The sequence below is a fragment of the Lates calcarifer genome, linkage group LG18 (genome assembly GCF_001640805.2).
Source record: "Lates calcarifer isolate ASB-BC8 linkage group LG18, TLL_Latcal_v3, whole genome shotgun sequence".
In the NCBI taxonomy this organism is placed as follows: Eukaryota; Metazoa; Chordata; class Actinopteri; family Centropomidae; genus Lates; species Lates calcarifer.
In genome coordinates this window covers 7,447,637-7,475,143 of record NC_066850.1, presented here as the reverse complement: position 1 = coordinate 7,475,143, position 27,507 = coordinate 7,447,637, and the positions used below count along the sequence as shown (strand labels likewise).

At 40.8% G+C, this 27,507-nt stretch overlaps 1 protein-coding gene across 1 annotated transcript in view; it reads right to left on the bottom strand.

Annotated features, from left to right (window-relative positions):
- The window catches only part of cacna2d1a (calcium channel, voltage-dependent, alpha 2/delta subunit 1a), an 82,969-nt gene that overhangs the window by 27,221 nt on the left and 28,241 nt on the right, over positions 1–27,507 (bottom strand). The window contains 11 exon segments of the mRNA XM_051077592.1: positions 54–103; positions 528–606; positions 701–805; positions 1,319–1,477; positions 5,754–5,853; positions 6,710–6,760; positions 7,547–7,616; positions 8,792–8,923; positions 19,988–20,120; positions 20,870–20,905; positions 24,211–24,270. Of these exon segments, the coding sequence (XP_050933549.1) occupies positions 54–103; positions 528–606; positions 701–805; positions 1,319–1,477; positions 5,754–5,853; positions 6,710–6,760; positions 7,547–7,616; positions 8,792–8,923; positions 19,988–20,120; positions 20,870–20,905; positions 24,211–24,270 (975 nt within the window).

Genomic DNA, 27,507 nt, shown 5'->3' with positions numbered 1-27,507 from the left:
TGAGAGACAAGCACAGCAGCGATACATGGTTAAATGTGTCTTTATGTGTTTACCTGAGTGTTGATCCTAATGGCGCCTATAGATGGGATCTCATAGTAGTAGCCTGAGACAGAGAAATATGTTTATTTCAACATCCATCGATTTGAATGAGATGAACACAAATGACCAGATAAGAGCCTTACCTGATTATAGACATATTCAGCAAGAGGCCGGTTTTATATTTATTCAATTCTAATGTAGCCTAAAAGCTAACAATATGCTATTTTGGTAAATATAACCTGACTTTTTAAAAGTGGAATTGTACTGAAAAGCAACTACAACTACAACCAGCTCTCACTTGACTTAAGGTTGACAAAGAGGTTTAACCATTAAAAATACTGTTTATTTACATATGAACCATAGTTATAAAAGAATAAGTAATATATTTTTGACTTAGGTCATCATCCTACAGAAAAACATTACACATCAGATTAGTGAATGAAGTGAATGTATCATAAGATCACTAAAGCTCTAATGCAACCTTGTACCTTTATTAGTACAGGCCATCCACTGTATTGGTCCTTTGTCGTAGTTGTGTTGACCTACTGAAAATGTGAAGATGCGCACCTGTGAGAGGAGGTAAAAGTGTAAAAACTGAATATGGTTAAAAGCAAAGACTCCTGTATTCTTCTCTGTGGACATTATGTGTTTACAGTTCTACCTCTTGCTTTGGGTTGTGTTCTTTAAAGATCTCCTCTGCCCTTTCCTCTCCTCCGTCAGTGAAGAGCATGATAATCTTGTTACAGTTAGCCCTTGCCACATCCATCTAGGGGATACAGAGGCAAAGAAAACCAGTTTAACTATGGAAGGTGAATTCTTTTTGTCATAGGGACAGGCTGAAGAAGTGGTTGCAAAAAGAACTCAAGGCTAATATATGCAGGTGGAAAGGGAAACATGGATTCTTATATGGATACAAAAAAATGCAATATCCAAAACATCCAGAAGAGGTCAGCACATACTCACTCTTATTTGTCAGTGTGTCCAATGTTCCATTATTTTCATAATTGAATGAAAATGATAAATTAAATTAACATAAATTCCATCAGACTGTCAAGTAGCTTTCAGATTATAAGTAGTTTCATCAAGCCTCTGGGTTTGTCTGCATATTTCAAGGGACACTGCTGGATGAAATAATTAAATACAACAGATTGACAGCGACGTCCTGTATGTTACCATCCCTTACCCTATCCACACACGCACTCCTACGCTCCTATGTTAGCCCAACACAGATACCACAAATATATATTCCACCACCACTCGACTACGTGGAACACCTCACCTGCGCGAGCTGCTTGAAGGCCAGCTTGAAGCCATCTTGGTATCTGGTGACACCTTTAGCAATGATGTTCTGCACCGCATCTTTGAGAATCCTCTTGTTGCGGACATTGGCCTGCACCAGGTTCTGAAAGCACGCCGCGGACAAGGCCTTTTCGTTGAACTGGGGGGAAGAGGGAAGGAGGGATGATGGGAAGTGGTGGGAAGGCACTTGCACATATTTTCTGTTAAATATGTGGCCTGTTTTCCCTTCGTTGCAGAGTCATGCAGTGTCCCTTAATCATACAATATAGGATGTACTTTAAATCAAGTATGACTGAGTGATTAAATGTTATAACATAAACAGATCTGCTTTAATAAGCCTCAACTTCTTGGCCTTGCTGTTGTAAGAATTTGCCTAGTGTGAAATGAAATCAGTTTTAATCAAATCTGCACAGACCGAAGGGATCTATAAGGAGCAGAAGGAAGGATTGGCAGGAGAGCAGGTAGGGATGTGAAAACAGTGGCATAAGGAGGCAAAAAAACAAAAAAAACAAAACACACACACACACACACACACACACACAAGAAGCTTGATTATGGTGGGATTATTCCATAGAGACAGATATTACTGTACCTGCTTAAATTACATTTACACAGCCCTACATATAAAGCATCTTTAAATTAATATTGGTGAATAGTTAATGTGGAGGAACAGATGGATCCCCATCAATTCATGCACACACACGCACAGACACACACACACACACACACACACACACACACACACACACACACACACACACACACAAATATAAAAATACACACATATACACACACAGCATCTATGGAGGACTGGGACGTGGCTCATTAATACCTAACATCTGTTTTGGCCTTGACTGTACCCCTCCAATCATGATCATGTTCAAAACACACACACACATACACACAAGAGGTGCACACTTATTTGGAATCACACTCTTTAAAAGAAAAGCAACAGAGTGTGTTTATACGTACATCAGTCACAAAACAGTAAAGAGATCAGACTGGTGAATACTGTCTGCAGTGAAAAATGTATGATGTAAAATTCACACAAAAACCAGTATGTCACAGGCAGAAAGCAAAAATCTAACATAACTCGTTCCCAAAAGCTATTTTTCTCCATCTACTTTGGTTATGTTTTTAGAACACCAAAGGATGCTACAGCTCACAGTGTCTGTTTTCAGCTATACAAACTGTTGGCGGAAGTTTCAGGACAAATACTGCCAAGACATTGGTCCTCTAAACAGAAGCATGCCCACACAAACACACACACACACACACACACACACACACACACACACACACACACACACACACACACACACACACACACACTAATGTAAACCACAGTGAGCCAGAATTTCATCTACCTTATAATGCACATCTTAAAATATCACAGACACAGTAATGAAAGCTCAGCAGAACAGCATACTGTATGTGGGCATGTAGTGTATATGTTTGTGTACTAAAAATATACCTTGTTTACAGCACCATTAACACCTTTTAGTGCATACACAGATGTATTCAGACTCAAAGTTTGCAAAGGAGTTATATTAAAGGAAAATTGGAAACTGGTACACTTTCAGTGAATTAATTTCAATTAATTGTGAATTTAAAGAGCCAGAGCATACTGATTAGAGATCTGAAATATTCCACCTCTGTCAGTTTTTCTGTTAATTAATCTATCAATTTTTTTATGGAAAATTGCTCAAAAAAATGTATAAATATAACTCGATACAACCAACTAAATGCAAGCAATTGTCTTGGAAATGATGGACCAATGCAATAAAGCATCCCACATTTCATACTGTACACAAGTTCTGGTAATAAAGGGTTTGACAGTAATTCATCGTTGGGTTATGGAATTTTAGTTTCTCTGTTTAATGAGATGTTGATGAGTGAGACGCCTCAGGGTAGCCACAGAAATGCACTGGTATTGAGAGAGAAAGCGAGAAAGCATGACGCATCTATTAGCTATAAAAAGTGCACAAAAACTTACTGCCTGGGTGACTGAAAAAGTCAGAAATACATAAAAACAGCAACCAAAAACATCAGAGCTGTGAGCAGACCCAGTCCCTTTAGTTACAAACTTTTACTATGAAATGCTGGTACAGATTGTACCTCCAATAAGCTTCAAAACGCTACTGGAAGGTCGACAAACTGAGTTGGATGCCATCAATATTCTTATTACACTGCTGCCTGATTTCATTAACTTCAAAAGCCTTTTCACTTAGCTGATTTGAAAGCTCCAAATAAAAACATAAACCACAGCTTTATTAAGGGAAGTGAAAGAAAATGTAATTAATGGTTCATTTGGAAAGCAAACTGAAAAAGTGATTTATATTCCCTCCCATTAGGAGAGACTGGAAGAGGGACAAAGAGGAGGCAAATTTAGGATAAAGGAGATTTTAGACAGAGCAAAGTCACATCCAAGAACATGATACATCCTGTGCCATAAATACTAATATAAGTTTGTGAAAAGGAGCTTTTACGTGTGGTACCCATTCTGAGATAAAATATGCAGAAAGCACAGCAGTGAAACAGAAACACAAAAGATTAAAAACAAGGAATTTTGGGAGGTATCTACCTTCTTGCCAGAATTAGCTAAGAAAATCGAAACCACTCTCATATCTCTCTGTTAAATATGGAGATGGGCCAGGAGATGATTAGCTTAGCTTAGCCTAAAGACTGGAAACAGAGGAAAACTGCTAGCCTGACTCTGTCCAGACAAATCCTCTTTCTGTACCTGTACCTCTAAAGCTCGCGAATTAACGTGTTATTTAGACTGCCAAAAATGACATGTAATGATGACAGATTGTGGTTTAATGGGAGGTTGTGTGTTGGAGCTAACCTAGCCAGCTACTAGCTGTAGCTTTATATTTAACTGACAGATAAGAGCATCTCATCAATCTTCACATCTAACTCTCATTAAGAAAGCAAGTGAGGTATAAATATTCAAAATGAAATATAATAACCAAATCAAGGCGTATTGGGAATGCATTCTTCATAGAGTCCTTCATTTATTGGCAGTACCATGGAGCTTGGCATGTCCTGCTCAGTTGTGTCTGTCTTCCACGTGACAGCAGGCCTTTGTTTTCAGCGATCAGCCAGTTGACTCACCCTTTTAACAGTTATGGGGCCTTTTAATTCACTTACGTGGAAGAGGTGTCTCTGTGTTCTTCTTTAATTGTATTTATTGAAGAAAGTGACTAATGTGACAAACCAAGAGGGCGACAGATTCAAATCACATTCTGGCAGCGAGAGTCACCTCTTTTTCATTACTTTCAATGTGCCTTTGTCCAAGCAGATAAAAACAGTGGAGAGGCTTCTCCTGTTACAGTCTATGTAAACAAGGAGACAAAAGGACAGTTTGGTAGCCATTAATTCCCCTCACTTTGCTTCACCAGAGAATATGTAATTGTACTGAAGCGTTGAGAGTGTTCTTTAGAGAGCTAACAACATTAGCTAAGTCATGTTACGCTCACTAAAAGACAGCAGCAAAGTTTGCTGGTTGCTTAGAAACAGCATAAAAAGGAGGATTTCAGCACTGTCTCTAAAGGCTCAAAATCATTTTAGAGTGGTGCTAGAGTGTGTTTGCCTCCGATACATCTGTGCAACTACTCACTAATTCCTCCAACAGAGGTAAATAACCACTGAAAACACTTAAAACTGTGTTATTTTTCTTTCCACGATTAATATTGCTAGGATGCATGAATCTGCTTCATATGACCAGGCTATGGAGCTTTAAATGATGATGGATGAATATTTCCTCGATCCCCATGTTTGTAAATCCTTTGATGCCTGACACTTCTGCAGAATTTCAATTGGGCTAACAGGGGCTTTTCCATTACAAGCCACTGATTCAAAGTGTGGCTCATAAAGCAGCACATAGTCATTTGTCAAACTTATCTTGAGGCATTCCAGGGTTTGCTCAAGCTGCGTCATAAGTTTGCTCTATTAGGCACACATACTTGGATTGAGCGCTGATGTTCTTGAGATATTTCTCTCACACATACCCGTACATAAACACACATATATGGTCTACATACACACATAGATACCATGAGTCAGACAAATGAGCACATGAGCATGCATGCATCCATGCACATATGCACATATGCAGCCACAATAAAGTTCCATCCATGTGTGGTACATTAAGTCACTTAAAAGGTCACTGCCATGTGTAAACCAGTGACTCAAACCACAGGACTGAAGCTACTCAAACAGCCAAACCACAAATAATAGCCACATTAACATTCAGCAATGTGTGCACCTGGAAATCCAATACACATCAGACAAAATCACAGGAACTTTCTCGCCAGGATAGAAAGTTGCATAAGTCTCAAGTAAATATGAATATAAGCCATGTTTATTTCTATTTGTGATGAAATTAAACTATTAGCTGTCTGGATACTCACATAGACCACGTTCACGTAGTCATCGTCAGACAGGGTGTCCAGCATCGTGCTAACAGACGTTCGGATGAGTTTGAGGGTGAGACCTGAAACACTGCCACTCCTGCAGTTTGGGGGAAAAAAAAACAGAAATCACTGCCACATTATACTTAAAAGCAAACAAACAAAAAACAACGACCCACATGTTTAAGTGTAAATTAAATGTGGGAATACATCTTTAAACCCTTCTGTCTGCAGGGAAAAATACTTATCATAGCCATATGAAGAGATAAGTTTCTTCCATTAATGAGCAGTCTGGATGTATTATTACCCATCTCATGAACAAAAAGGCAATCATTAGAAATCTTCATTAATGACATGAGTTGAGTGCCATCAGTATGTCTCAGCTAATGACTTCCACACAAAATATTTGCATAAAATGAATGATAAAATCTCAGCGTTCAGCATTGTTAGGACTGGACTCATTTAGTAATGTTCTACATTGTACTTGAGCTGCTACAACGAGATGGACGCTTTGTCCAGATGGATCTATAAATACTAAATTTGACAGAGGTTTCAGCTGCTTGGCTTTGGTAAATATGGATAGTGTGAAATCAAAACATCCAAATTATGTGTTTCTTAATAATAACCCTTAGTTCTATAATTTGATCAGGACTGAGCTGCTGTTGTGACAGATATTGCTCCAGGATCCTCTATGAACATCTTAGCTATTCTAAGCCTAAATTCTTAAGGCATAAATCACAGGAAGAGATAACTGGACTGTAAATGATGAGGTTGCCCGATACACTGATTGCTTTTTGTTTGTCAGTGTCACAGGAGCACCGAGGCAGCCATGAGCCACAGCGCAGCAGCGCCCAGCGGGGTGATGCCAGTCAGAGAGTTAGCATCAGGGCCATCTGGCGCACAAAAAAGAAAATAAAATCTGACTGTAATGGGTGAATCATGAGGTCGTCACTCACGCATCCACCAGGATCAGCATGTCCTTAGGAGACGCCGCCCCCTGAATGTACCTGGTGAGTAATAACAGACAGACACACACACACACACACACACACACACACACACAAGTCGTGGGTATTGAGCACATAAAGAGATGTGCATGTGCACAGAAGTGACAAAAAGACAAAACCGAGACACACAGGCAATCATTATAAAATAAATATATATCTAAAAACTCATTTCTACACAAAACAATGACTAAACACATAAAGTAGTTTTGCACTCTCATCACTCTATCCTTTCTTTGAGCAAGTAAACAAATAATAATTTCTATCATTTGCATGGAAAATCAATCAGATCTTTGTATTCTTTAATCACCTCTCATCCCTCATTTCTTTAATAAACAAACACCGTGTTTACGCTCAGAGTAGAGTACAAAGTAGCCAACGGAGCTTTTGAGACTAATGAAATTTAATAACATGGTTAAAAGAGCATTGGTGGCTTCCAGCCAGATTTTAATAATTTCTGGGAGACTAATGAATCTTTTGTATTGGTATCCTTTGATCAGCAGTGGTTTAATCATCATAGCGCTCTGATGCATTTGTTTGGCTTTGGTCAGAGACCTGGATTTGATTGTTTTTAATTGTGCGTATGTGTGTGCACAGGTGGTCTTGTGTGTGATCAGTTTACGCAACATGTAAATATGGTTTTTGCAGATGAATGTTTAATATGATAATTACACAGGTAGACTGAATGAGCCATGTGCGTGCCCTTGACAAACACTAGAATGATGACTGACAATGAGATGATTTGAGATAAAGAAACATAAACTGCGCATCCCATAATGATGCACTCACCATGGTCGTCTGCGCACATCGTAGAGGTCGATCTTATTGGCTGAATTGCTCAAGTCGATCCAAGGGGATGCTGGGATTTGGCAGAAGAAGAAAATGGAGAAAAGAAAGCATGTTCTATTCACATTAAGGCTGAGGTTGAGGCACTTTAATATGTGTCAGTGGCCAAATCTTATTGTGTTGTACATCTTCTTTCTTATATCTTAATACATCTTACAATTAAAGGAATAGATGAGTTAGCTGAGAAGTTCAAAACCATTCTCTTCTCTGTGTGTGCAACTGGAGGCAGAAGGCTTAGCTTAGCTTAGCATAAGCTAGCCTGACTCTCTTCAAAAGTCAAAAATATGCTTACCAGCACACTTAAAGCTCATTTACTTAATCTGTACAGAAACCAAAATGTAAAAACAAGTTGTGTTTTTAGGGGGAGTTGAGTACATGTTGTGAAAATTTCTTGGAGACCAGCAGGCAGGAGCAATGACTTCCTGGAGCCCTGTCGTCACTGTGAAGTTGCCAGGGAAACAGTAAAAACCTCAAAGAGCCAAGCTAGCTGTTAGTGCTTCCAAGCTTTATGCTAAGTTAAGCTATTCTCCTCCTGGCCTTAACTTGATACTTTGTGCACAGTCATGAGTAGAAACAATGTCAAACTGCTTCTTTAATGCAATCTTTGAGCTACATCTGTCATGACTTGTAACTTCTGTGATGATAAAGACAGCTGCAAGTTGTTAAACATTATTGCAGATGGCAATGGTCATGACCAGTGTTCACATATATGTTTTCATAAAATGATTCATGACTGTCTGGCCTCTTTCTCAGCTCAAAGTCACAAGAAAGAGTTGTGACAAAGTCAGCCAACAGCAATGCAGTGTTTGAAAGCGCAAGCCTGCTTGTATTTTCATGCATCTGTCGGCAACATGATGAAATGGCCCTTTGGGTGGTAATTTCTGTCCCCATCACTGACCGCAGGAAGGTCAGCAGGCTGATGGAGAAACCCACTGACTGTATATAAAGATGGACAACATGACAGCTCCACAAAAGGGAAGGCAGAACACTAGTGGCTGCCTGCAGTATAGGTCATAAATCCCACTACCTGGCTGGCTCCACCAAATGACGTCACCTGGACAAAGATGGCAGCGCTCATATTCGGGATACTTTGGACTCATTTTTATACAGTGGGGAGGAAGTGCAGATGCATCATCCATCTTTATGTACAGTCACTGGAGAAACCCTGCCGGCTGCTGGGCTGCTCACCTGGGTAGTACCGAGCCAGTCCAGTGGCAGAACCAAACACCTGCCAGAGGAGTGAGGGATCTTCCTCTTTGTTTTTCCGGAAAACTTCCTCCAAGGCTTCTGTCCAATTTAGCTCGTTCAAAATGATGGTAGCTGGAACATGGACATACACACACACACACACACACACACACACACACACACACACACAGACAGAAACACAGACAGAGACAGACACAGAGAGAGGGAGATTAAATGAGTCATATTTGTACAGAAGTACAAAATCATAAAAATCACACAAGCACAAAATGTCAAGGCTTTTCAAAAACCATTTACTCTGAAAAAGCAATTCCGAAAAAGGAGAAACCATGCTTGAAAGTACACACACACACACACACACTCACTCACTCTCACACACACACGTACAGATTTGCCAGTATTAGGCTACTGACATTGACGGCTGACAGGAAGCCTCCTCACAGATATTGAAACTGACGTCAATCTGCTTTGATCAGATATTTCCATTTCTTTTAGTGTTTTGCTCTCAAAACACACGCTTAAAACACACACCAAAAATCTTCAGTGGTGGAAAGTGAGCAAAAGAGAGGAGAAAAGGCACAGGGGAGAGAGAGAGGGGTAAAACCAGAGTGAGTCAATTTGATATTTCTGGAATAAGACAAAATCATATTCCGGGTACTCAGAAGGACAGACATACAGTAAACGTTTTGTTTACCTGTTTGTCTGCAGGAGCTCTTACTGGCTTAATGCTCCAACAATCTAGTTTGATCCAAAAAGGCAGTGCTCTGCCTGGAAGAGTGGGCAGCATGTCAGACTGATGCTGTGCATGACTCATACTTGCATGTGTGTGTGCGTGTGCATGCGGATGCCCCCATCCATGTGTGTTTGTGTTTGTCTGTGCTTTTGTGAAAGCAACCAGATTAAAGAAACATGAACAAAAAAATTAAACATCAGGGCGAGATGGGGGACATCGAGGAATACGGGGTTTGCTGCGGCTGAGTCATGCGTGACAGATAACGAGAGGCTGTGTGGTTAAAAGTGAGTAATGACCAGTTAGTGTGAGGCGCCTGCATCGGTAACGCAGTTAGAGAATTATATTGACAACTCAGCAAGATGAAGTACGAAGAGAGAGAGTGAGAGAAAGCAAAGCAGGGGCAGAGTAGGAGAGAAGAGAAATTTAATTTGACCCTTATCACTTTACTGATGCATTTGCCTGAAATAAGAAAGCAAATCAGAACACTCAGGTGTCACATATTGTTAAAGTCAGCTCGGGTCTTGGCTAATAATCAAATTTAGAATTTGTTTTCAGTATCAAATGTGATCCAGTTGATAAGTTCTTCTGTACATCCATGAACAGAAACTGTAACTGGCAAATTTGCCAAGATGTAAATCTATATTGCACTGCACTTTAGCACAGTGAAGCTTTGATCTCAATGTGAAGAGCAGCCTGCTAACATACTCACAGGGACATTGCTAACACGTGGATATTTAGGAGCTAAGGCTACAGGAAAATAATTATGTGGGTCTTTGGTTATATACCAAAACAAGGGAGAAATACAAATTTGACCAGATGATGGTGCTAGATAAAAGAATTTTAACAGATCGCCAAAGTTATAAGAATTCATCCTGGGAGGGAAAAATGAATGTATGTACCACAAAATAGCAATCCACTGAATACTTTCTGATTTCACAAAAAACAAAAAAGATAAGACTGGGGGAAATAAGGGGATCATAGTATCGCCAATGCTCTTGCACCAGTCCATCCGGTGACCAGATATTTTTCAGTCTGGGCCACAGTGGTGGGACAATAGATGGATGCTACCATCCATAGCCTTGCTGCTAACATGGCTAAAATACTACAGCATACTGTATCACACTACACTATTTAGTATATTCCCTTTGCACTTAAAACATCATGGAAACTTTAGTTCCAAGACATCGGTAAGGCATTTAATGTCCTGTCAACAGGCTTTTTCTATCCCTCTGAGGTCCTTTTAACATCTTGTGCACACAATTTATGTCAAACATGGACTAGGTATTAAAATCTCCACCCTATAAAGTACAGCACTATTCAACAGCACCACAAACTACATCAAAAAAGAAAACATTATAACCTTGGAGAGGGTTTAATTTATTAAAGGCTTCAGCCAGGTGTACATAAACTGACAGCTGAGTGTGCACTATTTGCTACGTATTGAAGACTTTTAGATACACAGGCAAAAAACCCCACAATTTTAAACTGTATTAAACTTTTATAAACTCTTCTAAAACATAACTGTCCTTTCTGAGAACCTCACCACTGCAGAGTTTTGCTTTTTTACAGTGAGTACTGGTCTGTTTGGATAAAAGTGCCACTAAGAAAAACACAACTAACCCTTTTAACAAAGTAAACAAGCAATGCCCAGCCATAAAACCTAGAAAAATATTGCTCTTTCTGTCTGACCCTCCCACCTCCCTCCTTCATTTTCTCTGCTCACTGTCCTGTAGCTCTCACGCCCCCTCTGGATCCTCAATTCGTCCTCGTTTACCAAGGTCCTATTTCCATGCTTTGTGGGATAAAGAGAGAGTTTAAGGCAGGCTTTAAATGACTCCCTGTGGTATTGTAGAGCAAAGTACGTCCCATGATAAGTGGTGACAATTTGTTCAGGCCTGATCTCTCTGTTCCCCGAAGATGGCCCTTAATGGATTAGTCCTGCTGGTTTCCATGACATCAGTAACAAGGAGTCTCAGGGTAACAAGACCTCATACAGGAAGCATTGGTATTTTTCGCCCCACACAGCCCACACTGAACAGCAGACTAACAAGGAAAGAGCACATTCAGGATTTCATTTGCCCAGCAGCTACCACTGCAGGAAGTTGATATAGTGACCAACCCATTAGGTGATTTGTTTGTGTGTGTGTGTGTGTGTGTGTGTATGTGTGTAGACGTGATGAGGATGACTGAGTGTGTGTCTTTACTCAGTGTGTGTATTTATGTGTTTCCTTAACGTAAAAATTGACAAACCCATTACATTCTCCCACAGGAATTTGGATGCGGACACACACCGCACACACGGACGCGCATCCGAATGAGCAGGTCAGGCACCGCTGATGAGCCCTTAGCTACAATATCAAAGGCGTGGCAAGGCAGTGTCCTCTAATCTCAGGCCAAATACTGGAACAAATCACAGTTCCAGTGTAAGCAGATCCATCTCTGTGGAGATGTGTCGGTTGCTGGCTCGAGGTCACCGCAATGAGAGGAAGAAATGAGAAGTATCACCACAGTGGCGTATGCTCTGGTCAACTCTATTTGTCAGGCATGGCATAATGTCCTGAGGGATATTTAGGGGGGTAGGTTGTGTGTGTGTATACTTACTGTAGAGATTCAACCCTGAATATTACCAATGTCTTAAAGAGAACTGGATCTCAGTATGCCATTTACTCTGCTTTGACATTTTGTTCACAGGACTGTAAATAATTCTATTCACTTACTGATGGAGGAAAAAAATGTGCTAGCTGTCAGTTGAGCTTGCTACATGTCAGTTAGCACGCTTGTTAGCTAACAGGACAACAAGTTATTCGTAAGTATCTGTACTACTGAGTCATGCCTCATGACTGTCTTCAAGCTTCCTGGCAGGTTGATGGTTTATACTTTGACAGAGGAGGGTTGAATAAAAGTGGATGCAGCTAATAAGCTATGACAGCATCCTACATTTTGGACTCTCCAGCTCTCCGTACCTTCAGAGTTCAGCATAGCTCGCTGCAAGTTTGAGTGACAAAATTGACCAAAGCTGAAGCTGATGTGAAAAAATTGTGCAGATTTTCTTAGTGAATGCCCAGTAGTGAATCCACAAAATATAAATGGTGGTGTGCTTAGTCAATGAATTACATGTATATGTTTGGCTGTGCGTCAGGTAGGTAGGCTCTGGTCCAAAATTGATATATAGATAGTTGTGGGTAAAAGGGTGGTTCCCATACTAAGCTTATGGGTCTGGGCTTATGAATCCTTTACCTGTATCTCTGCCAAACTCTGGTTGGACTTGGATTTACATGTCACCATCTGAGTTACTGTAAGTGGTGCTAAACTGAGTGAACACCCTTTTTAAAAAACTCAGATTGAGGACTGAATAACAGCCTCATAAGTCACACAATTCAAATATCACATGGTTAACAAGTGAAGACATGGCAGATAAAAAAATATGAATGATTCATGAGACGAGGAGACATGGGAACTGAATATGGAAGAGAATAGACCAAATATTCCCTGTGAGGCATGTAGATGCTTTTCAAAAACAAATCAAACAGGATTCTGGCAGTGACTGATGAGGATGATGGCAGTGGGTGGAGGTGGGGGAGAGGAGGGGAAGCTGCCACGCGGTGCCATGCCAAGCGATGCCCCATGGTGTTTCCTGTCATCAGCTTGCTGGTGGCTGAAACTGCATGTGCATTTGGAAATAATTACATGGTCGGGGCTGAAGTGGTGAGAACCTGCAGTCATCGTATCAGAGGGGGCCCTCCACTTGATGATACTCCGCCACTCAGTACTGATTGTGACGTGAGCATGAACGTATCCTATCATAGGCAGCACTGGCATCCTCTTTAGCTTGGAACACACCTTCAGATCATCAATTCAACAGAGATTAGACACCTACATTCACAACACATATTTTTTTTGCGAAATTCATACTGACTTGAATACAGATGACAACACACTGGCAATGAGTATGTAGGGCAACACATACCATACCATATGATGTGCATCAAAACTCTTGTTCTTATTGTTCATAGTGAAGGCCCACAAGACACTATCACATCAGCTCTTCAGAAACACAGCAGTCTAATCAGAATCGCAGTCAAGATCATCACATCCTAGTTACTGTACCCTATCTGTCTGAATGGCACCTCTGGTGTGTGCTGTGGGCATCAAATGACATGACGGTATGTCAAGCAAGCTGGATCTCGTGCACTGACAAGTTACATCACAAGGCAACCCCTGAAATCAAGAACACATCCACAAAAAACAGCTCTCTTTACTCACTCATACACTGAAAAGGACATCAAAATGAGAAAGAGCACTAAATTTGGATGTTACATGAACACACATGGACAACAGGAACTCTACACTCTGCAGAGAGAGCTGGAGGTGAATGAACTTTCTGGGTGACTTCAGCTGAACTGAGGCTCTACTGGAGTATACAGTAATTCTCATTCACTGCATGTCACGCTATTTTACTGTGTCTGCTGTTTTTAGACATTTTTGAAAAACGATATTTCTCCCATCATGTAATGTTACCATTCTAGCAGACTCAATTCAACTTTTTCTATTCGGCCACAATGCTTAAAACATAAGAAAATAATCAGTCCAGTCACGATGTATTCCTTGCCTTTATAAACACATGGAGGGACTGAAGAGTTGAGAATGATGAAAAGGAAGGAAAGATGGAAGGAAATGGATCAGATTTCAATTCCACTGATGTAAATCTAAGTGGATGGTAATGTGTGGGGACCATGTGACTGTACAACAGCAACACTGCCAGACCCAAGTCATCCGTAATCTTATCTATTAGACAAAATATAATGTACAGGAAAGTGGACAGGGGGTCTCTATATAGCGTTCCCTCTGGTAGATCACCCATGACATACATGTCGTTGGAATCTGTAGAATATGCTGCATGACTTTCCAAATACTTTTCCAAAACAGTTGTATCTTAGGGCAGCTCCAAAAAAATGTGGTAATGATTTGTCTCCCCACCCTCACAACTTCTCCAACGTGTCTGGTTTATTGATGTTAAACATTATAGGGGAAATAAAGAAATGAACAAGATTCTTCCAACCAAATTCACGTCAATACAAAAAGATGTAGAGAAAACTGTTTAACACATGTTAACATGTTTTAACACGTTACATTTTTCTCTCTTAGTATCTGAGTGTAGTGTAGTTATATGTGTGAAAACCACCCACAGTGACATGAAGACGTGGACACACGCCACACACTCATAACAGCTGTGGCCCAGGCAGATGTGATAAGGGGATATGGACACCAGCATGAGAAAGATGTTGAAGTCATGAAGGTGAGAAAAGCCCTTTTTGGTAACATCCATTGCTTTGATATCAAGGGCAATTACTCACACAACAAACACTCATAAGTCTTTGTAAGCTTCATGTGGATCATCAAGTGATGTTGGTTACCATTTCTGAGGAACAATTCAACAATACAGTGTGTGACATCACAAGGTTCTATGGATTAATAAAATAGGATTAAAAGAAAGTTACTTTTTCTGGGAACTTTCTGGCATGGAGGGGAATCTAAATGCGAATCCCAATCAGAGGATTAGTGCGTCCTGGGAAGGCATCCAACTTGTCGCAGGGATACAGGTCACAGACGTAATGGCAGTGAGAGAGGGGGATGAAGGAGAGTGAGAGAGATGGAGATGAAGATACCTCAGAGTTTGGCAGCCAGCATTGTAGATGAAATAGGACGTGTGTCAAGTGGCACAAGAGTGCAAAACGGATAAAAAAAAAAAGAAAAGAATCAATTTGTATGCTGTGAGCTTTGCCACAGGGACCGTGACTTCAACACAAACACACTCACACACACAGTGTCACAGAATCTCAGCACGTCACAGTGTGTGCGTGTCTCGGGCTGACAGGTGCCACACAGCGTTGATGCAAACGGGCATCAGACGAGCCTCGGATCTCCTGCCAAGGCCGCGACGATCTCCTCTCATCTCCTCTCATCGCATCCACGCCAATCTGCCTAATGAGCGAGAAGACACGCATACGCAGCCATGGGATCCGTACACAGTACAGTAGGTGCATGCGATGTGACACACACACACATGCCGACTCTCACAGTCCAAGTGTTTCTTCCTCCCTCGCTCTCTCTCTCCATCAAACACGTTCACACACACACACGCGCACACACGCACACACACACACACACACACACACACACACACACACACAAACTCTGATTCATCTCCACTGTGCGTGCACGCACACACATAAACATGATAATGAATCCCGGTCTGACCACCCACACTGGATCAGCGGGGAGAATAGATTCCAATCAGCAGGACTAATGCGGGGGAGGAAGACAGTAGCACATTTGTCTCTACACACACCCCACTATTAATATGCTTAATAAAGTGGAGCAAGGGATAAGGGTAGGGGAGGGGGGCGAAGGAGGAAGAGAACACAGTGGTGACCAATGAAAAAAGAGCACATGTGACAAATTAAGTAGGGAAGAAGGTAGGGGGGGAAAGGAACTAAAAAATAAAGGAAGAAGAGGAGAAAAAGAGGAAGAGGAAGGAATGACAAGGTAGGGGTTGCCGAGAAAGTCGAGTGTGATTAAAGAAGAAGAAGTGGGTGACACATCTGTCCTTCAGCATCAGTAAAAGCCACAAGGATGCCAGTCTAGACAAAGTCCCCTAATCAAGTTACCAGTCCTCCCTCCACACAACAAGATAGAACACTAGGGCGTGTCTAAGTGTGTGTGTGTGTGTGTGTGTCTCCTCCTACACATGCACACACGCACACTTGAATACACATCGCCATGGCAACACTGACAGCGCTGGCCAGCCGGAGTGGCATCGATGTGGCAACCCGTCCTTGGAGATAGAAAGGGAGGGAGGGAGAGGGAGAGAGAAAGAGAGAGAGAGACAGGAAGAGAGAGGGGGCCAACACCAGCCCAGCTTCATTACTGCGCTAACTGGAGCTCCACCCAGACCCCACCCAACGCCACCTGCCAGAGAGCTGGAAGAGATCAAACAGATAGAGCTACAGTAGAGAACAGTTCAAATATGAATTAATAAATGAAATAAACAATTACAAAAGGATATACCTTTAGTAGTATCTAGCCATGTGGAAAGGTATAGAGATTACTGCCTCCCTCAGTACAGAAGCACTTAAGTGAATAGTGACGACATCAAAACTATGAAAGAACACATCTGTGGTAAACAAAAAATCTTAAACATGTTATATATTTTAAATTCTTCAAAGTAACCACCTTTTGCTTTGATGAGAGCTTTGCATATTTCTGGCATTCTCTCAATCAGATTCATGAGGTCGTTACTTGGAATGGATTTAAATTAACAGGTGTGCCTTGTCAAGAGGTAATTTGTGGAATTTCTTGCCTTCTTAATGTGTTTGAGACCACCAATTGTGTTGTGCAGATGTAGGGTTGGTACACACCTCTGTATAGTGAATAGCCCTATTTGACAACTGTTCTAATCCATATTTGTGGAAAGAACCACTCAACTAAGTAAAAAGAAAGTCCATCATTACTTTAAGACGTACAAGTCAGTCAGCATGGAGGAGGAGATGTGATGGTGTGAGGGTGCTTTGGTGGTAACACTGATGGTGATTTATTCAAAATTCAAGGTAAACTTAACCAGCATGGCTACCGCAGCATTCTGCAGTGACATGCCATCGCATCTGGTTTGGGTTTATTGGGACCATTATTTCTTTTTCAACAGGACAATGACCCCAAACACATCTCCAGGCAATGTAAGGGCTATTTGACCAAGAAGGAGAGTGATGGAGTGCTGCATCAGATGACCTGGCCCCCATAATCACTCAACTTCAACACAATTGAGATGGTTTGGGATGAGTTGGACCGCAGAGTAAAGACAAAGCAGCCAACAAATTCTCAGCACCTCTAGGAACTCCTTCAAGAGTTGAAAAAACATTTCCTTGTGACTACTATGGTATAATGAATGTGAACTATATTATACAGTGACTGTGGCTAAATGTTGGTGTGTGAATATGTGTGAGAGGGCTACGTGCAAACAACAGGGTGTGGACATGATAGGAAATAACAGAGGTAATCAACTTATCTATTGAGGGATTTCAGTGGGGAGCGGTTATCTGGTCTTTCAGTTTCTTCGCAAATAAACTCATTTGAATTCACAAGTGCACTCTTGCAGCCTCCTCTGTCAAAATACTCTCCAGGAACCAAGACACTACCTGATAACCCTGATTGAGAAAATGCCAAGAGTGTGCAAAGCTGTCATCAAAGCAAATGGTGGCTACTTTGAAGAATCTAAAATATAAAATGGGCTGTTTAATACTTTTTTGTTGACTGCCTAATTCCATGTGTTCCTTCATAGTTTTGATGTCTTCAGTATAAATCTATGATGTAGAAGTAGAAAATAATAAAAAAGAAAAAAAAAAACATTGAATTAGAAGGTGTGTCCAAACTTTAGACTGGCACTGTATAGTTAGAGCGAGAAAGCAGGAGACACACTGATGAATCATGCTACGAACAACCCCCCCCTCTCCTACCCCCTACTCCCTCAGCCTTTCATTATTATAACTGCTGCTTGTAAAAATAACTGAGTGCATTTGGCCATTTGGCAATGACAAAAATGTCTGCACAGTCAGAGGCCTCAGAGGCCCGTCACACTGCACATTTATAGTCCCAGCTTATGTGGAGTGACTCACTGTATAAGGGCATTAAAGTCATGTGACTGAGTCCGCTGCATTTAGAAGACCCACTGTGACGATCATTAGTGAAATTGATATTGAATGCTCAATCAATGCTCAGGAGCTCATACTGTATGCCTGGGTATAAGGAAATTATTTAACTGTTTTGATGCCTTGTATCACATTTAACTATTTGAGAGATGCATTTTACAGCGCTAGCTTGAAGCCAGTCTGTGTCCTCTTATTGCTAAGCCTCCTTTCTGCCATACTACTTGTATGTGTCTGTAAGGAAGGATGTGACCTGTACTGCATGTTTCGGCCAGCAAGTGTCTATCAAGACAGGTCTGTATCCTTTTGTGTGTGTGTGTGTGTGTGTGTGTGTGTGTGTGTGTGTGTCAGTCAGTCAGTCCTTGCACTGTACTCATCAGTGTCCTAGAATAAGAGCCTAAGAGCCCAGAGGACATGTCTGTGTGTGTGCATGTGTGTATGGGGATGTACGTGTATGGAGTCAGCCACCCATACATTAGTCCATTTATCTCATCTCAGGGAGCTGGTGCTTGTTTAACATATTACTATTTTCACATCACTGGCAAAAGGGTAAACCAATATGTGTAAAGAAATATCAAGTCAACACACATTTAAAGGGATTTTACATGGCCTATCACATACTCAACCACATAGGAATATATTACTGTATCACTCACCTCAGCGCAACTAAAATACACCACCATGTATCATCTATCATATCATGTTCACTTCAGGTTATCCCGCTGAAGTTATAGTTCTAACTTTAGATCAGCTTGATGCTTGCAAGAATAGTGTAATTATACCACATAGTGGCAGCAGACAGAAAAAGGAACTACAGAAAAGGTGCCCTGGAGCCCTTCAACCCCACTTGTTTTGTCAGAGCAAAATGTGTGTGAATGTGCTTCATGTTCCTGTATATAACCTGTCCTTGTTTGTATGTGTTCGCATGTTAACATTTGCAAATTAGCACAAAAAACTAAATACAGCTAAGGCTGATGGGAATGCCATTAGCTTTGGTTACTTGGTCAGACAACAGAATATTGACTAAATAAAAATTGTGACATCCAATGAAGAGTCAGGGGATTACCAAAGTTTGTAAAATCCATTACTCAAGTCATTAGGATACAGTGTCTGGGCAACATAAATATCTTTACAAAATTTTGTGGCAATACATCCTGTAGTTGTTGAGATATTTCAGTCTGGACAAAAGCCGACTGTTGGCCAACAAACACGACATTTCCACCTCTGCAGATACACCACTTGCATGGCGAAAACTCTGAACAAAACAAGGTTTAAAAGTACTGCACTGTAATGTACTGTAAAAAAGAACCAAAATAACTGAGAGCAACTTCACACAAGTACAGAGCAGCCACAAAAAGACCTATCAGGCACTGACATTCAGTGCAACTGTCCTGAGAGGTCAGCGGGGTCAGCAATGAACAGGAGGGAAAGGAGCAGCTGGTGACCAGGGTAAAGAGGGGGCTTGAGTGTATTGGCCACTGGCTTGTTGGTATCTGGACTATATATAGACTAGAATGGCCTAGTCTGGGTGTGGAACTGTCTACACTGCAGACATACCCCTGGGAGGCTGACCTCCACATCAAGGGAGAGTACTGTAGATACTGGACATAGTGATGACAGAGATAATGTGAGACAGAGAGCAGGGTGGGAGGTGGTGGATGTTATAACTGTTTATAATAAAGGGCCGTAACATGAGAGGGATTGTACTTTTTTTTTCTTTTACAATGAATGCGTGTTTCAACTTACAGCGTTCATATATATCCGTAGGGATGTGGACAGCGGTGGTGTTGTAAGAGACCAGTCGTTTGAAGTCTGCATCTATGTGGAAATCATCGGGAACATATCGGTTCTTCTTCTCAGGTTCGCTAGTCTGATTAAGCTGCAGAAAGGAAGAAAAAAAAAAATAGAACGTGGTGTTTTGAAATCATACTCCAAAGCATTTTTTAGCTTAAGAGGAGTCTGTGTATGTGTGCCCACCCTTAAGATTGTACACAAAGTGTATATTACTGTGAAAGACAAGGTGTTGAGTATTTGTTGGAATGTCACTTGAGACTGATAAAGATTGAGAATCTGAATCAAAATTTTGGGCAGTGAAACATAGACCCAGGCATCCACAGAGAAAAGAGAAAGGAGGGAGAAGGCCTGTCAGTCAAATACAGAGTGACATTAGTGTGCTGTGGGTGTGTGGCTCTTTCCCACTGGGACAGTGCAAAGGAATCAGATGTTGATCCCTGTTTATCAGAGCAGACAGTTGATGTCTAAGGCCAAGGGAGGCATTCAGTGTCTCACGCATACTCATGTGTTTCTGAGTGAGGGACCCAAAATATGCACAGGCTCTAATGCAGATAAAAGACATCTACTTATAAGCAAGCATGCCTAATCATACTATGAATAAAACAACAATAATTCAAATTTAGTGACTTGTTTTCATATCCTGGGCAAAACCAAAGCTCAGGGCTCAGCTAAAATATTTAGAAGATGCTTTCAGGCTACCAGTTAAATCTACCATCAGATTTGTTGCCATGGTAAAATTTCTTGAGGGTTGGATATGAGTTACTTGTGGGGTTTTATTTCCAGTTTTATTCATGCTGACAGAATATAAGAATAGTGGAATCAAGTTGTACTTACATCATCTTTGGCATTGTAGTAAACAATTTTGTCGGCCTGAAAAGAGAATGAAAGAGAAACAAGGAAAAATGAGTTACAAAACAGAAGAATATGTACATCTAATTGAATTGCAAAAAAAAAAAAAAAAAAAAAAAACGTGTTTCTGGTTGAAAGTTTCAAGTGTGTTTTACTTCTGACCACAATTAGCATCAAATGTGCTTTGTTGCACCTGTAACCACACCTGACACTGATGTCACAGTGCACTAACACACCTTGGAGTACATGTCGACATCACTGTAGCAAGGTGTGAAGTTAAACTACTGGAGGAGTTGCTGTTAAGTTGTTCTTCAAATGCACAAATTTGTGCATTTCACAAGGGTGCAGAAATGTGTCCACTCTGATCAGGGACTGAATCCCACCTCCACTATAATGCATACTTTTTTTATGGATTAAAAAAAGATCAAAGTGGACTAACCTAGAATCAAGCTGTACTTCCTTGTAGTGCAGAGATCTATGTTTGATGCTGAGGATCAGTGAAGTAAGTGGTGTTGTTTTGCTCTCACACTGCTGGGCTTCCTGTCAGTACACAGGCTAGCAGGGTGCTAACGAGCTAGCCTAGCTGCTGACACAAGGATGCCCCGGAGCCACAGAGCTGGCTCACTGACTCCCACCACCTGCCTACCACCTCTGGAGCTGCAAGCAAACAGGACGGCAACTCCTCCTGCCAATATTACTGTTACCTTAGCTTAAACAGTTGATTAATAAGTGATTAACCTGTGCGAACTGTGCCAAACACTAGCACCAGCTCTCTATTCTGCTGTTAGTGAGTTTAGACCAGGAAATGTGTAAGTTCAACGATATGTGCAAAGAGTAGGTATAGGACACATGTTGATATGCACATGCAAGCAAAAATATTCATACAAAAGAGCTGATAATAGCAGACTCTTCCATGATGTTTTCTGTCAGGTCATGTTACTCCAGATGATGTGCACCTTAAGAGGTGATGATAACACTAAGGTCACACCATCACACCCCTCGGGGAAGGCTACTGTGTGCAAGAACACTTACTATGTGTGAGATGGAGAAAGAGGATGAAGGGAGAGGAGGGGCTGGAAAATAAATATGATAAATAAATAATGATTTATGCTTACTTGTGTAGCATGTTGTGGTAGGTGTGATGTGTACTGCCAAATGAATGTGTGTGATCTGTATCTATATCTTGTCTGGATAAGAAGATACTTTTCAATGCATTGCAATCTGATCTCTGTCAGGTGTAATTGCAAAAACCTAATGACTCATCAAAAATGCTATCCACTTCCTGAAAACTCCAACATCATCTGCTCCCACCAGTTATGGAGCTTTTCTGTCACACTAACTGCTGACAGAGTTGTAAAATATGACCCTTTTTTTTGCCCTCGTGAAAGTTCATATGGGTAGTAAAGTATTGCATTTAACAATCTGCAGTCTCTATTTCTGACCTCTCAACCCACTCATGCATAAAAATAAGAACCAATCAGAATGCAGACAGAAAGAACTTTTAATTCATAAAATGGAGACGTAAAAACGATCAGTATAACCAAACTGATCTCTGTACAGCAGCTGGATACAGCTTTTGCAAACAGGATTAGAGTCATTTTGATATGCTGAACAGACGCATGCAAGTGTGTGGTTCTATTGCAGCAGTCACAGCTTTTAAGTGTTTAAAGTCAGCAGGGAGAGGTGCCCAGTAGAACTGGCCCAGTTATCAAAGGTGACAGAGAACAAACGCATGCGCATAAACATTGACACACCACACAAGGGACATTGTACTTGGTATTGCTTATGATTTTAAATGCTTGTGATTTACTATGATAAAAGTCCAGACAGTATGTCTACATATTTTAGCACTTCTTACTAACGTACATACATAACATACTTTGAAATCTGTTTCAAATTTGTCAAGTCAAAGTTGCTTCAGACATGGATGTACTGGCATTGTAGAGACTGCATTTTGAATATTTAGCTTCACATTACAGAAACTGTACAATCCCACAAAGGATGCCCACATCCCATGCTGTAAAATTTTACTAGAATACATTGATGGCACCAATTTAAGCGGCCATTAAACCACATGAAGACCACATGAACACATACACATGTGGACAGTGTGTATCAGAGTCTTTGTTGATGCTAAAGGCTAACATACACAAAATTCAGTTAAATACTGAGCACAGTCCTTGACTAAAACATGGACTTCAAGAGCAAATTAATTTCTCCGTAAAGTATCTAAACAAAACAAAACCAGTCATTTGCTAAATGACTATATGCTAACACTGCTGAGAATGTTAGCTAGTGGTTCCATTATGAGCTTTAAATATACTGTAGCAAATTCTCTGTGAATCTGTCATCTTTTGGAACAATACACCCTTCACATACCTATGCCTATTCAGAATGAGTGAGATACTTAATAGGCTCAGGTATGCAGGAATCCCCATTACATTCACCAAAAAATTAATTACGCTCACTAGCCAAGCATACAGGCCAAAGGAATATTAAAACTCAGTGACTAACACAGCGGATAAAAGAATCTGTCCCTAAAGAGGATATTTCCTTCCCTGGCTTCTAAGCACAAGACAGCTTGCAAGATATTGAATAATGGGAACTTTTTAATGGAAAAGAATCATTAAGGTTTGGCAAATAACACTGAAGAGTTTTTAAAGCTAATGGGCTAAATGGTGGGGTTGAATTTCTCTGAACTTTTTCAACCACACAGTGTACACACAACATAATTTGTTATTTATAAAATGGCCTCAAAGAGCAAGATGCTTTTCTCATTGCAAATCAGGAGAAGGAAATTCGCAATTTGCATTTATTATGAACAGGCTCGAGCTAAAACACAGCATCCATGGGCAGCAAATAGCCAAAAGAGCTGCACTGTAATTCCTGGAGAGACTGCCACTGTGGAACGGGGCATGGCATTCATTGGCCCAGCAATCAGGTAAAGTAATTGAATGAATAAAATAATAGTGTGTTCATAATTATTTGCTGTACATTCCCTTCTAATGTACTTTTAATACTGTGGTATGTGAATGAGTGAACGAGCAGTGTGCGTGTGCACACGTGTGTGTATGTTCATCAAAAGCATGCCTGGTTGTTTCTGCCTATTATGTAAAATAATGAAATTCAATCTTGTATAAAGTCATTATAGCATAATTGTCATTGTAATGAGATTTGCCATCCAATTATTACAATCATATTGAATCATGAATAACACCGCCCTCCCCCTCCAGCTCCTCTTATGGAGTTCATAGCACCACTTGATCTTAATGTAATGCAGCCAGTGTTAATGAACATATCAGATCGGGCTCTAGCCGCTCACTCACCTCGCTGTCTTCCCTCCACTCGTGGTCCATCTGAAACCTTTCTGCTTCTGTTGCCAGCCTCTGAGAGAAGAAAGAGGAGGGAGAAGCAGGATGTTAGCCCAAGTTCAATATTCCTGTGATAACTTAGGATTCATTATTTTGTTTGGCTCTGGGCTTATATTACTGTCAACATCATGGTGATAGCACTGGCCCCCAACTTTCACTCAGGAAGACATTTGCTTTAGCTGATTTAAATCTTAAACAAATGCAGTAGAGAATAAGGATAATTAAATACCAGAGTTACATGTTAAGTCATGACATCTAACCCTATGGCAGCTTCAAGAGGCTGCTGCTGATGCAGAAACAGTGTGTTCAAGGGAAAATACCTAATTTTCTCTCAGCACCTGCAGGTGTGAATAAGCTGTGACACAATGCTGCACTAAAATTAGACACACACATATTCCATCTTTTCCCAGGTCTGGTCCTAATGACTAGGTTAATGGGTTTATAATGGGCCCAGCTTTTAATCTGTACCTGGTCCAGAATTGCACTGTACTATTAATTTCCCCTGGGAAATATCAAATCCGGCTCTTCCTGCTTCCCCTTTCTGCTGCTCAGAAAAGAGCGGAGATCTGATGGGGGGCGGGGAGGGCAAAGGAGTAAATTAATTTATGAAATGAGAGGATGCTGAAACAATGAATTATTAAATTAATTCTGCTGTGAAATTAACAAGACAGTCGCAAGAATCAGAGGGGCAGAACAAAGTCTGATTGTGAATCACATGCTGGGATATTACTCGCAGCGTTTCAGAATCACTCATCCAAAATAACAAGAAATCTTATACCAGTCAGCTGATATCACTGTAGCCTCCAGTACACATCATTGATATGATTAAAAAGCCAAAGATACAACAGTCAGATGGATAAGAGACAATGGAATGGTGAAGAAGGGAGAATCTTAATTTAGATGCAATACTGCTTTACTTTTTAACAAGCAGCACACCCTAAGAAAACACTAGGTTACTTTCTTAGGAATCAACTAGTGTTACTAGTGTTCCTGGAAAGCTAATTTAATAAGATTTAAAAAAAAGTTGATTCCGATCATCTAATAGTCCATAAAACAGACATTTCCACAGCAATAAAATTAATGGTTATTATCCCTCTATTCCCAACACTACTCCTTCTTCCCTTGAAAAGGAAAACCTCCCTCTCTGCATAATCAATTGGCACTGAGGCAACATCTTGATAATGAACCCTCCCCTCCTGCAGATCTGGCTTCAGATCACTCGTTACGCCTGTACGCCATGCCTTCCCATAATGCATGCCGGGGGGGGGGGGCTGACGCTCTTGTGGTCTGGAACACGGTTACCTCGGCAGCCTCTCGGTTGTGTCTCATTAGAGTGAAGATTTCATAGTGGCTGTCAGAGACGGGGGGACCTCAAGGCTAGCGAAGGAGCAAAGGTGAAACAGACCTATGTCTGTGCGGTTATGGCAAGGGAAGAAAGCTTTACTGAATTGTGAATACTAAACATCTTTCTGTGTGCAGACGTCACATGAGAAGAAAAAAATAATTGGGCAACATTTAAATGACATCTCTGGTATAGCATGTCCTCTCAGTTGGCCACCTGCCTTGACATTGCTACGTTAGACCTTTACATTTATGACTCTCTGTGCATCCACACAAAAGCAATTCTGTTTTTTGAGTAATATGGGTCTTGACAGCTGGTTCGTGGTGGTCCTTTTACTGCACATGTACAAACACACAATGCCTCTGTAGATTTAGTTTCCAGTTGCCTGTGGCCACCAAGCTGAACCCACTAATGGGAATATACTGTTGGTTTACCAGTCAGGTCATTATTGGTGCAAAGAAACATTGGAGTGTGTGTTTCAATCAATCTAATAAACTACTTATCTAATCCTGTGGTCACAAACCCATCAGTGTTGATTTACTCTGGGTGGACTCTTATTCAAGCCCAAAACATCATCAAAAGAATGAAATACCTTGCAAAGACAAGGTTTGTGTGTATTGAGGAAGGCTAAACTAAAGTAAAGGGCCACCACCATTTTCACAGGTGAGGTCAGGTTTTTTTAATAGGCCGTCCATGCCAGGCAGCTGTGTTTTTCAGTCATCCCTCTCACACATATCCTAGGGAACAGATTCACTTCAGAATTAATAAATACTATGATAATAATACACTGATTTTGTGTGTGAGAGGTCAATAAAACCATCTTATAACAATGCTGGAAAAGCTAAGCAGGGAAAAGCTGTTGTCATCATTTAAGAGCTTTACATTTAAACAGCATAACAGCATCATTTCTGAATATGCACTCTAATTATTCCAATATGTACTGTTTTTAACGATGTATACCACAAAGAAAATAATGACTACATGACAGAACATTCACCCATCTACACAGTATCTTCTGTTTTCATCAGTTTACTTTGTTTATTTAACAAATTTCATTGCAAGTGGACCATTTACAAGGGATCTGCTGACCTGGTCTTTGACTCCTTTCAGCTAAAAGTTACAGCTGTCAGGATGAATCTCCAACAGCTGCACAAGCACAAAAACACACACACACACATACACCCTGCTAAAAATCACACACACACTTACAGAGGAACAGGCGGTCATTAATGAGGATCACTACAGCAGACCAAGAGGTCACAGAGTCAAAGGTCAGCAGCTGTTGCCTCCTCTTTCACTTTGTATCTGTTCTTCTATGTTGATTCCACAGTCTCACAGTGTGGTAATGCCACACCTTTAAGTGGTGTCAGCACTACAGGGTTTCACAGGTGAAAGTGCTACGTGAACATGTCGGATACTAAGTCAAAATATTGGGATGCAACACAAGTTCAGAAGTGCTGTGAGTAATGGGAATAAGTAAGTATGGCAAAAAATATGGACTTGCTAATGAGCTGGCATAAAATTTAATGATGTCAGCAAGCTGCTATAGGATGACTAATGAGAGCATATTGCTGAGGTACAGAAGAGATAATGAAGGAGATCATGCTGTGTAGCTTGAGCTTGCCTGAATAAAGAACCAGTCAGAGGTTCCAGTTCCTGTATGGTACCACCTATCTGTTGGGGGCAAACAGATTTTTGTCAAATGCAGTTAACATGTGCAGCCACTGGGGTAGAAGAGACCTAGAGCTTAATATGAGGTTTACTGGCACATACATTACAAATATGAAGTATGAAGAAGATACTGATAGAAACTACAGAGAACACTGAGTTGTATTTCTGACAATATGAAAGGGAGAAAAATGTTTAACAAGCTTCAAGTGACATCTCTATAGCAGATCCCCCATAAATCC